The sequence below is a fragment of the Lactuca serriola genome, chromosome 8 (genome assembly GCF_051521515.1).
Source record: "Lactuca serriola cultivar US96UC23 chromosome 8, Lser_US96UC23_V15, whole genome shotgun sequence".
Classification (NCBI taxonomy): Eukaryota; Viridiplantae; Streptophyta; class Magnoliopsida; order Asterales; family Asteraceae; genus Lactuca; species Lactuca serriola.
Genome location: NC_136415.1, coordinates 6,392,545 through 6,404,072, shown reverse-complemented (window position 1 = coordinate 6,404,072; position 11,528 = coordinate 6,392,545). Strand labels below are relative to the sequence as shown.

At 30.9% G+C, this 11,528-nt stretch overlaps 2 protein-coding genes and 1 pseudogene across 4 annotated transcripts; 2 read left to right on the top strand and 1 right to left on the bottom strand.

Annotated features, from left to right (window-relative positions):
* Positions 1-583: 583 nt before the first annotated feature.
* Positions 584-2,378, top strand: LOC145066608 (cyclin-T1-4-like; annotated as a pseudogene).
* Positions 2,379-5,569: 3,191 nt separating this feature from the next.
* Positions 5,570-6,796, top strand: LOC145070769 (cytochrome b5-like). Of its 3 annotated transcripts, none has more exons than XM_079017732.1 (4): positions 5,570-5,710; positions 5,825-5,919; positions 6,220-6,286; positions 6,371-6,796. In XM_079017732.1, the coding sequence occupies exons 2-4, from the start codon at positions 5,833-5,835 to the stop codon at positions 6,625-6,627; spliced, it is 411 nt and encodes a 136-aa protein (XP_078873858.1). In that variant the 5' UTR covers positions 5,570-5,710; positions 5,825-5,832; the 3' UTR covers positions 6,628-6,796. The 3 variants fall into 3 exon arrangements, with proteins under 3 accessions (XP_078873858.1, XP_078873856.1, XP_078873857.1); XM_079017730.1 differs by having other exon boundaries at positions 5,822-5,919; XM_079017731.1 differs by having other exon boundaries at positions 5,573-5,710; positions 5,828-5,919.
* A 246-nt stretch (positions 6,797-7,042) lies between these two features.
* Positions 7,043-8,412, bottom strand: LOC145070768 (putative 6-phosphogluconolactonase 4, chloroplastic). The gene is made up of 3 exons (XM_079017729.1): positions 7,972-8,412; positions 7,754-7,889; positions 7,043-7,651 (listed from the first exon to the last, which is right to left on the bottom strand). Exons 1-3 carry the CDS (start codon positions 8,346-8,348, stop codon positions 7,187-7,189), a joined length of 978 nt encoding a protein of 325 aa, XP_078873855.1. The 5' UTR covers positions 8,349-8,412; the 3' UTR covers positions 7,043-7,186.
* Positions 8,413-11,528: the final 3,116 nt, after the last annotated feature.

The window sequence follows — 11,528 nt, the reverse complement described above, 5'->3', positions numbered from 1 at the left end:
TCTTTGATCCGAGTTGATATGTTTTTGATCGAACTAAATTGCGTTTTTATTGATAAAAGTTAAAAAAAAAAAAAAATTGATGTAACCGGGTTACCTGCTCTTGGATTCGGAACCGCCAGTTCCGAGACTGGTTCCAAAATTTTAAGAACTGCGTAGACTAGTTCAGGTTGCGGTTCTAACTTTCTAGGAACCATTGGTTCCGATTCTCGTCAAATGAGGTAGGTACCCGCCCATGCTCATCATTAAAAAAAGATAAAGACTAAACTGATTACGAGGCCGAAACATAAAGATTTTCCAATAGATTTCTCATTCAACAACACATAATTCAAAAACTTATACGACACACAGTTCAATGACATAATTCAATCCGCTAAACCTAAATCATATGATATGTAATATTTTTATTATAAACAGACTACCCCAAATTTCATTTTATCGTATCAAATTTTGAATATCAATCTGGGTAAGCAATGAAATAAGTTGGCAAGAGTTTTTGCCATCGTTTGATAAGTTAAATTACGAGACATGTTCAGTTGTTACTATAAATATATTTATGTTTATGTAAATCACATATTAATTAGACATGTTCATCTTGTTTTTCCATGGTAACTGTAATCTGAAATGTGTTGATGGTTATGCTTTGCATTATAGCCCATATCCTAATTAGGGATGTCAAAAAGTTTTGTCTGACCCCTAACCTGTGGGGCCCGGATCCCATATGGGGGATATTTGTTAAAAAAAGTTGAGGACGGGGGTCGGGGCGGGGGCAAGATTAACCCCCATTTTAATTTTTAGGGGCGGTGACGGGGATAGGCAGTCTCGTTCTGAGCCCCTCATTGGGGCCTATATATATATATATATATATATATATATATATATATATATATATATATATATATATAAGAGAGTAAGAGAGAGAGGGAGAACTAGGTTCAAATGTTTCTAGCAGCTATTGTGTGCATGAATGCACCAATAGGAATTTAGGAAATAATAAAATAAATAAATAAATAAGAGTGATTTAGTAATTTGATATATAAATTCCATAAATATTTCCTATAATCTAGTTGTATTGACTTTTACCATAATTTCTCCCATATTTATCTAGGATCGTTCTTTTTCTCTCACCCCACTTGTGTTTGTGTGTGTACGAGAGCACATTCTTCATCATCGACAAACGCTCCTGCATCCCTCATCATCATCATCATCTCGTGCTGCGAGTGCTCCAAGATCACATTCCCTCTTCCTGATGGAAATCTTAAAGTTTCCACATCCATTAGCTATAAACGTGATCGAACAAGATTTGAAGATGACAATGTTGAATTGATGTCAAGGGATCAGATTGAGAGGTTTTCTCCTTCTAGAAAATATGGAATTGACGCCTTACAGGAAACTCATTTGCGCTATTGTTACTGTGCTTTCTTCAGTACCTTGGAATTCGTCTTGATCTGTAAGCAAAACATTTTAGTTTATACTTTACTTGTGTACATTTTTGAAACTAGGCAATAACATAAACTTTTGTCTATTCTTTTGTTTGAGATTAACATTATTTCAATTTCACTACAGTCCACAAACTACTATTGGAATTGCTATGGTTCTAGGCCACCGTTTTTTTGTCCAGGGGTCTCATGCATCGCATGACAAATTTGTAAGTTATCATTTCTCTTTGGTCAAGAAATTTTTGTATCTTAGATGTTAATACTTATTGCATATAGGCCTTATTTCCTTTATTATTCTATTCTACTTTCAAAATGTAATCTTTATCTGATAGAATTTAATAGATAATCTTTATACATTTTGCTGCAGCTGATTGCTACTGTTGCTCTTTTTCTTGCTACAAGGTCGGAGGAGACACTTTGCCCTCTGAATGATGTATTGAAAGTGTCCTTTGAAATTTTCCACTAGCAGGATTTCAATGTGCTCTGCTATTTACTCCCCATTGTGACTTGTTAAACTTTCTATTATCATTCAATCTTTTTATATTACTTTGTATGATTACTTTATCTAACGTACAACTAACTATTCAAACAGAATTGGTTTGATGAATACCGAGAATGAGTGCTTGAAGCTGAGCAAATGGTTTTGACAACTCTAAACTTTAAGCTGAATGTGTAGCATCCATACACACATCTCACATCCATTCTTGACAAAGTAGGGCTTACACAGTCACTTTTGGTAAACCTGGCATTGAGCTTGGTCATTGAAGGGTAAGCCATCCATTTATTCCCTTTTATAGAGTTAATAAAATAGATGAATTAGAAATAGAATGTTGGTTGCTTTTTCATTTTAACTATAGTGGTTATGAGCTGGAGATGGAGGCTGAAGCCAAAGATTCTAAAGATGAAGCAGGAGGCATTTTAACTATAGTGGTATGTTCTTGATAATACAAGTTCTTTAAGAATATTCAAAACCATTATGCAAGAATAGTTTATTTTGTAAGAATATTATTGTTGTATTATGATAGAATTGTAATTAATTATTTGTATGTTTAATGTGCAGTTGTTATAAGTGTATCACTACAAATTATTTGGCAATGAATTTTTGATAGAAATGACTTGAAGACCTGATGAGAAATGATTGAAGAGTGAATTAAAGAATGATCATACTCACTGTTTAAGAATGTTGTTATTTTTTTAAGAATTATACTTGTTATTCTTTCAGAATGTTTGTTATTATTCAATGAATTACAATCATACAATGTAATTATTTGGTATATTATTAGTTCAAGAATCGATTTTGTGTATTCTTTCGAAATGTATTTACTAGTTTATGATTGACATTCTGTCATTCTGATATATAATAAAATCGAAAAATATATTTACTAGTTTATGGTTGGCATTCTATCATTCTGACAGAAAAAAATCGGATTTTTAAATTTGAATTAATTTAAAATATTCAGATTTTTAAAAATAAATGAATTAATTATTCCTAAAAATCCGAAAATTTTCTTTTTTAATATAGGTTAACTGACTAAAATGCCCTTATGCTGAAATTTGTATGTTTATATGGTACATGTTATCCTATTCTAATATCATAGACCCTCATATCAAGACCTTTGATTCTATTCCATCCGACGGTCCAAATCTGTGTATTCTGGCACATAATAGTTAGTAAAAACAAAATAACTTAAACATATATATATATATATATATATATATATATATATATATATATATATATATATACACACACACACAAATATAATAAACAATAGCAAAGATTTTGAACTTCCAAAAATCAACAAAAATAATGTTTTAAGTTGTTAGTATAACGTTTTTAAGATGTGATAACATTTTTGTTTTTAACGTGTAAAATTATGTTATAAATGACTTATTTTGGTCCAAAAAACAACTTATTTTGGCCCAATAAAAGAATATTTCAAAATCGATTGTGGATGGGGAAACGGAAGGAGGGGTAATCCAGGAATTCGTGGCAGGGACGGGTGTGGAAATGCTGGAAATTTCGAAGGCGGGGGCGGGGACAAAGGAATGGAGAAATTTTGAAGGTGGGGTCGAGGGATGCAATCTCCTTTTCGTTTGTAAACTATTATTGTTAGTTGAATTATGCCATTTTCTAATAGATATTAATCAAATATAAATACTGATTTTAAAAAATATATACATATCAAAGGAGAAGAAAGGCTATGAATTTAATATTTGAATATATCATTATTTGATTTATTCATTTCAATTTTCATATGTAAAATAAAAAATAAAAAAGTTGAAATTATATAAAATAAATAGGCTTTGTTTGATACTAATATATAATTATATTATTTTCATAACTATGAATCTTTAATATATATTAAAAATAATATGCAAATTATATAAAAATTAGAACGGATAATAATTTGTAAAATGAAGGATCACATGTAAAATTTGTTTGTAAACGATTGGATTATTTATATTTAATAATACAAAAAATCAAAATCATTAATAATATAATTAATAATACACAAATGAAGGATCATAGATATAATAATATATAACACAATGGACCATAGATATAAAGATTGTTTATATCGTAAACAGTAATGAATTAATAATAATGGTCAAGGTGGTTTAGGAATCTTAAAAATAGTACTCTTCCTAGGTCTTGATTTTTGTTTTCTATGAAAATTGTATTGTTTGACCGTAAAAGGTCAACATACCCAATTTTAAATTAAGGCTATTCGTAGTGGTCTCGGTAAGTCATTCGGATACCTCGACATGTCGAGTTCGGCTCGACAATTCGGTGGAAATGTGCCAATGAAAGAGAGTGTATGGTTTAGGGAAAATAGAAAGAAAGAAGGGATTAGTTTTTGATTAAATGAGTTGTAGTGAACAAAAAAAAGAAAAAACTTGCATCCAAATTCAGGGAGAAGATAACAAGTTTTTCAAGATTTGATATAAAAGGTCCCTAGGGTTTGGTCTACTAACAAAACATACCCCCTAAATTTTCTTTATAAAAATAGTTTCTGAAATTACAAAATTAACCCTTAATTTATAAATCCTAATTATTATTCTAGTTAAATGAAATTTTAGTTAAAAAAATAGTATGTTTGAAATATTTATTTTTATATTAGTTATTTAAATTTTTTTTTGATATGACAAGTGTGACAACCCACGTCATATAAATGACAAAAATTAGAGAAATTGTGACAACTCCTAGGTGGTGCTGATGTGCGTCGTGGTAAGTGTGACACTACACCATCAGCCTAAGAGAGTTTACATAAGTGATCAAAATTAATTGTTTATAGTAGGATGTAGATGTTATTTGTTGTCCATTTATGTGTTTGGTTGCGGTTTCAAATCAATATGTATACTAAACATCTTTAATTTAACAAAAAATAAGTTGAAAATTGCTATTTAACTTGTTTTTGGAAGGTCAAACATATTTGGAGAGGGTGTTACTCACATAGTGAGATTCAAAAGTCTGTGTTATTTCACTTGTATGAATTTAGTTTCAATAATGTAACTTTTTTAAGTTACTATCTTTTTAAAGTTTTAAAAAATATATGTTTTTTAGTAGCATTTTAAAAAAACAATAATATTAAGACTGCAGACTCCATATTTTTTCTGAAGACATGCCAAAAAAAAAACTACAAATATTTTTTTTAAACAAACAACACCTAAGTCGACTTTTGATTCTAAATTTTGAAGGAAAGTATTGTCCACCATTTAATCGAACCGATGGTCCTCAATTTGTAATCATCAATTATGGCATACCAACTTTGGTGGTTACATCCCATAGTTATTTCCACCATCTATTTTGGGTTTTAATTGGGGATGCCAAAAAAATCGATATGAATTAATTTTGGGATGAAAAGTTGAGATAGTAAAATGACAAATTGTCCTATAACTTATAACACATGTGGTCCGTATGTGATTTATGTTCATGTTCGGTATCTTATCTCAAAATTCAAGGTCCTATTCGTTATACACCGACTATTGATTGTTACAGCTGAGAGATTTAGGATGAACTTTGTATTAGCTTAAAGAAGCATATTCCAAAAACGAAAATTTTAATTTACTAAAAGATTCAAAGGCAAAACTCTTTTTCGAGGTCAAAGTAGTAATTTCACGCACGATAAGAATACTCTCGAGTCAAGTATTTGGAGTGTGGAGTGTGGACGCATATAAATTACTAGGACCACTCACCGTTGATTCCTATCGAAGAGAGAGAGAGAGATAGAGAAGAAAACCCTTCGTCCGGCCGGCGTATAATCTCTCTCGTAAGTAGATCGATTCCTTTTAATTACCATTTCTTTTAGATCGATTACAGGTTTCTTTTTCTTTTGTTCAACTAAAGATCGAATCTTACTTATTGATTTTTTTTTTCGTAGTAGCAGATTCAATGGCGTCAGATCCCAAAAATTTCGTATTCGATGATGTTATCAAACACAACAAAACCAAGGATTGCTGGCTCGTTATCGACGGAAAGGTCAGATCTTTTCTAATTCGCTTTTGACTTCGCTGATTTATACCTAAGCTTTTGTGCTTTGATAGCTTGATACGATCTGAGCTTTATTGATTTTTATAGTAAATTTTTGCGATTTGACTCCGAGTTGAATCTAGGTATCATATAAGGTTATCACTCATCATCTGTGCTCCTATTGTTTGATTTTGGAGTTGTTAGCAACAGCTTTTTTTTTTTTTTTTTTTTTGGCTAAACATGTTTATCTCCTTGCTTTCATTGGTGATTGAGTTTTATTGAACCTAAACTGAATCTAAACGTCAATAGGTTTATGATGTAACCCCATTTATGGAGGACCACCCTGGAGGCGATGAAGTTCTGCTAGCAGCAACTGGTAAGTATTGAATGAAATATTACACACAGACCCAATGAAGATGAAAATCTCATGTATTGATAAATGATGTATGCATGATTTTAGGGAAAGATGCAACCGACGATTTTGAGGATGTGGGACACAGTGATGATGCTAGAGGCATGATGCACAAATATTACATTGGCGAGGTGGACAAGGCAACTGTTCCCAAGAAGCGTGCTTATGTTAAACCTGCTGATAGCAACTACAATCATGACAAGACTTCGGAGTTTGTTATTAAGATATTACAGTTTATCGTGCCTCTTGTGATCTTGGGTTTGGCTTTTGTGGTCAGATCTTACACCAAAGAGAAGTCTGCTTGAAAGAGAAAGAGAGAGCTTGCTTGCTTCCCTTTCATTATTTGAGGTTTAGATGGTGTGTTGTGTTGTGTTGTGTTGGTTTTAATTTATGGAGAATATTTATGTCTATTAAAAACATGGTGACTTTGGTTATTTGTTAGATGAATATGTCGTGAGGACAGGTTTCTCGTTAGTTATTTATTGTCCAAGAATTGCTTATGTGTCACAATTTCAACATCATCTTTTTCAGCCTCCATTATGTCATCCAAATGAATTGCAAGGTAGTGAATAAAAGAACCGATCATCTTTTAAAAAGGTGCATAATCATTGCGAGAATGATTATGCCATTTTGGAGAACTGTAGATGTTTGTTTCAAACCACATATACATCCATTTATTGAATTTTGCATACACAAATTGGAAGATGCCAAAATATGGTCTTTAGTAGAGATTGAGAGATTTTGTATCTTTTATTTCAGAGCTCCGGGATATTGGTCCTAAAATGACCAATGTAGGGTACAAATACAAGAAAAGTTTAAAAACATTGTTGTTAAATAAAGGTAGCAAAACATTACATTGAGTAGCTAGAGCTTAGAAGCTGCATCCTTGTCCAAAAACCATGTTAGGTCTCCTTCAGGTGAAACCATTTGAACAGGTAAAACCTCAGAATGTTGACCATTTCCAAGAGACACATGCACTGGATGTGCTTTACCAGCCCCAGCTACAACAAGTGCAATGTTTGCAGACGCATTGATTACAGGGAAAGTAAATGTGATTCTTTCTGGTGGTGGCTTTGGTGATTCCTTGATAAATGTAACCCACTTGTTCTTCTCTTCAAGTAGAGGATGCCCAGGAAATAAAGATGCCACGTGTCCATCTGGGCCCATACCCAATAGCATAACATCAAACTTTGGAATCCCGGTTGTTTCAGATGTGGCGATTATCCCGTTGTGAACCAGATGCTTGATACAGGTCTCGTAGTCTTCAGCTGCACCCTCTGCTGATAAGGCATCGTTAATGGCGTACACATTTCCAGGAGGAATCGGCACCTGAGCAACACAAATTGGAAACTAATTTATACAAGAACAGGACAATGCTTTTTTTTTTTTTTTTGTTTTTCATATACAAATTGATAATCTTGATAAACATACCTTGGAGAGAAAACCATCAAATGCCAGAAGGTAATTGCTATCTGGATGATCTTTAGGAACCACTCTTTCATCCACCCAGAACATATGCCATTTCGCCCAATCTATCGAATCAATGTAAGGTGCTTCAACTAGTTTCCTTTAATTCCAATTTCAAAAACAATCATCAAATATCAGTCCCAAATTCAGTAAGAACAAATATGCTTCTTTTTGACGTTTACCTGAGCGACTTGATCAAAGATCCACCAGACACAACCACCGTGAAGGAACCCTTCTGTTTGACGAATTTTTCCGACAAATCGGCAGTGTATTTTGCAAGAGACACCGATAGAGCTTCTTCAGAATCAAATACCTGTACTTTCTTCTTCTCAGTTGCCATGTTCGCAGACGTTGACGCTTTTGTCTTCAAACAGCTGAATCTTTTCGAGCAGTGGGTGGCGCCGATTGCTTGGATACTGTGATTTGGCGGTGGGGAAGAGAGGATCGATCGATTCGTCACCGGAATCCACGACGACGGAGATCGTGCCGGCAATGGAATTGGAGAAGTGCGTTTGAGTGTGCGCAGGGGAGCAAAAAGAGTTTGCGATGAAGATGCCATAGATACGATGTGCACCCTTTTGTTGACTTCAACAGACAGGGTCGATCCACCGGCGTTAAACCTAAAACTTTTCACGTGTCCGTCTGATCACTTTTCTTGGTGGGCCAGAAAATAATCGTTGAGCTTAGGATTCTCCACCGTTGATCATAAAAATATTTTAATCTATAACTGATGTAAATCCAATACTAGTCAATCTCGTCTTTTTAGTTCTTTTAAAAGATTTTAATTTTTTAAAAAAGCTTGAATTAAAAAGACTTCCAACGAAAATTTTAAAAGATTTTATTTAACATACTATAAATCGGTTTTAAATATTTAAAGTTTTCATGTTTTTATGTTGTTATATGACTTCATTATACAAATTGTAACTATTAGTTGTCATAATACCGAGTAGTTTATATCAAATACAAATTGGAACAAGCATCTAGTTTTGTCAAATCGTACCTAGATCTAGAAATAGTTTTCAGGTGTATCCAAATTCCGCTCAATCATTATGCAACACATATGACACCCCAAAAGTCATAGCACGTGAGATTATAATATGAAGATAACTTCTTTTAAATGCTTTATCTCATGTAGGTTCAACATTAAACCATTCAAGAGGTGATCGATCATCTACATTACTATTGCTAACAATTTGCATGTGAACAATAATTTTAATATTCGGTAAGTGTAAGTTGATTGTTTGTAGTTTTCTAAGACGTTTTTGTTTACCATCAGGGAGGTTTATATTCGATTCCTCTCTCTTCCAGGGGCGGATCCAAGGGGATCGGTAGTGTAATTTTTGTTTACAAATCCCTCAAAAAAAAATTCGGTGTAATATATATATATATATATATATATATATATATATATATATATATATATATACACGCATCCCTCTACTTATAAACACAAACAAACAGTAGGTTTGTTGGTTAAGGTGTTGACTTATTGAAGTAAAGGTCTTGAGTTCTATTCTTGCTTCTTATATATTCTTTGATTATTTTTGTTTTATTTTTCCATCTATTATATCCCACATCGCTAAACACATATAAACTCAACCATTTATTTCTATTATATAAATCTGTTATGCTCATGCTTTATTTGATATCTACTTTGAGTCCCACATCGATTTAAGTATCAAAATATACTTCAACTTCATGTTTATATAACAAGATTTGAGATTAGCTAAGGATTCTATTAAGATTTGGGTTTAAAACCGAACCCAGGAAACCCAAGTCTCGGGAAAAAAATTTGGTTACCCTAAAAAAATTGGGATACCCCTTTACTTTGATCCTGACTCCGCCACTGCTCTCTTCCCATTTTTGTATACAGGTCTCAAAACTTGGGAACTATCATGTCATAGGTTTTTGACAAAATTGCAAAAATGGTCCCTGTGGTTTGTCAATTTCTATGGGTAAGGTTCAAAAAAAAGTTTATTAGCAAAAAAAATCCCTAATTGATGGTTTTGTTGCGATTTTGGTCCCAACCTCGTTAAGTTTAACACCATGGCTGTTAACTTTTGGCAAATGATGGATTTATCATTGGGACCATTTCTGCAGTTTTATCTTTTTATCAAACTATAAGGACCAATTATGCAATTTTTCTTTTTCATTTTATTGAATTATTAAATAATTGAATTACTTTTTTCTTTTTAACTTTTTTCTTATTGTATTATTTTTTTATTGGATTATTATATATTAATAAATATTATTTTTAATATAATATATTTATATTTTAATAAATATTACTTTTTTATTATTAATTTTTTAATTTCTTCTTTATTGCATTAATTCTTTTTTATTGGATTATTATATATTAACAAATATTATTTTTAGCATATACTAGTATTTGTCTATTAGTAAGTGTTACTTTATTGGATTATTAATTTTATTTAATTATTTTTTTTATAATTTTTTTATTGCATTAGTTCTTTTTATTAGATTATTATTTTTATTTATAATAAATAATATTTTTTTAATTGTTTTTATTTTTTTAAATTTCTTTCTTTATTGTTTCAAATAAAAATACCAAAAAATCTCACCACCCCACATTCTCTAATTTATTTTAAATATTGGAAGATAACATATTTTGGACACTACCACCACCATCACTCTGTCATAACAAACAACTATCGGGTCGTCTCCAACCCTGTTACTATACATATAAATATATAAGTTCAGTAATTATTCACGATGTGAGATCATCATGTGTATTTTAGTTTTTATGTATTCACATATATCTAAATTTGTTATATATTTCAATAAACTTATGATTTTGACATATATAATTTCCCTAAAATTATTTCTACATGAATTACCAAATTTGAGTATTCGTTGTTTGGCGGTCAACCGAACGATTACTGAATAACGAGTTCTATAACTTTTTCACCACCTGCAGTGGCTATGGTGGTCTGAAAACCCTCGATCTAACATTGTCGTCATCGATGGTAGTATTTGTAATGAATAGTCGGCTGGAGGAAGTATGATTTCTGGGTTTGTTTCACATTGTGTGGGTAGTCAACTAGTGTAGTTTTTCTCGAGAATGGCCGAATGTAGTCGATGATCGATGATTTCCAACGAGATGATACGACGACGAAAGGTGGTAAAATGCAACAAATGGAGGAGCTGGCCCGGAGTGTTTGGTATTTTTATTTAAAACAATAAAGAAAGAAATTAAAATAAAATAAAATAAAATAAAATAAATATTATTTATTATAAATAAAAATAATAAATTTAAATTAATAATCCAATAAAAAGAACTAATGCAATAAAAAATTAAAAAAATAATTAAATGAAATTAATAATCCAATAAAGTAACACTTACTAATAGATAAATATTATATGCTAAAAATAATATTTGTTAATATATAATAATCCAATAAAAAAATAAATACAATAAAGAAAAAATTTAAAAAAAAAAAAATCAATTCAGAAAATAACATAAAAAAGTAATATTTACTAATATATAAATATAATATATTAGAAATAATATTTATTAATATATACTAATCCAATCAAAAGAATTAATGAAATAAAAAAATTAAAAAAAATTAATTAAATGAATTTAATAATCCAAAAAAGTAACACTTACTAATAGATAAGTATTATACGTTAAAAATAATATTTATTAATATATAACAATCCAATAAAAAAGAATTAATGCAATAAAGAAGAAATTCAAAAATAATAATTAAACGAA

Bases quoted from the DNA above. Each gene is read 5' to 3' on its own strand.
- LOC145070769 (XM_079017732.1), top strand. From the start codon at position 5,833: ATGGCGTCAGATCCCAAAAATTTCGTATTCGATGATGTTATCAAACAC. The intron at 5,920-6,219 runs GTCAGATCTTTT...AAACGTCAATAG, and splicing joins GGCTCGTTATCGACGGAAAG to GTTTATGATGTAACCCCATT. The intron at 6,287-6,370 runs GTAAGTATTGAA...GCATGATTTTAG, and splicing joins AGTTCTGCTAGCAGCAACTG to GGAAAGATGCAACCGACGAT.
- LOC145070768 (XM_079017729.1), bottom strand. From the start codon at position 8,348: ATGGCATCTTCATCGCAAACTCTTTTTGCTCCCCTGCGCACACTCAAA. The intron at 7,890-7,971 runs GTAAACGTCAAA...TTGGAATTAAAG, and splicing joins TCTTTGATCAAGTCGCTCAG to GAAACTAGTTGAAGCACCTT. The intron at 7,652-7,753 runs GTATGTTTATCA...TGTGTTGCTCAG, and splicing joins TTGATGGTTTTCTCTCCAAG to GTGCCGATTCCTCCTGGAAA.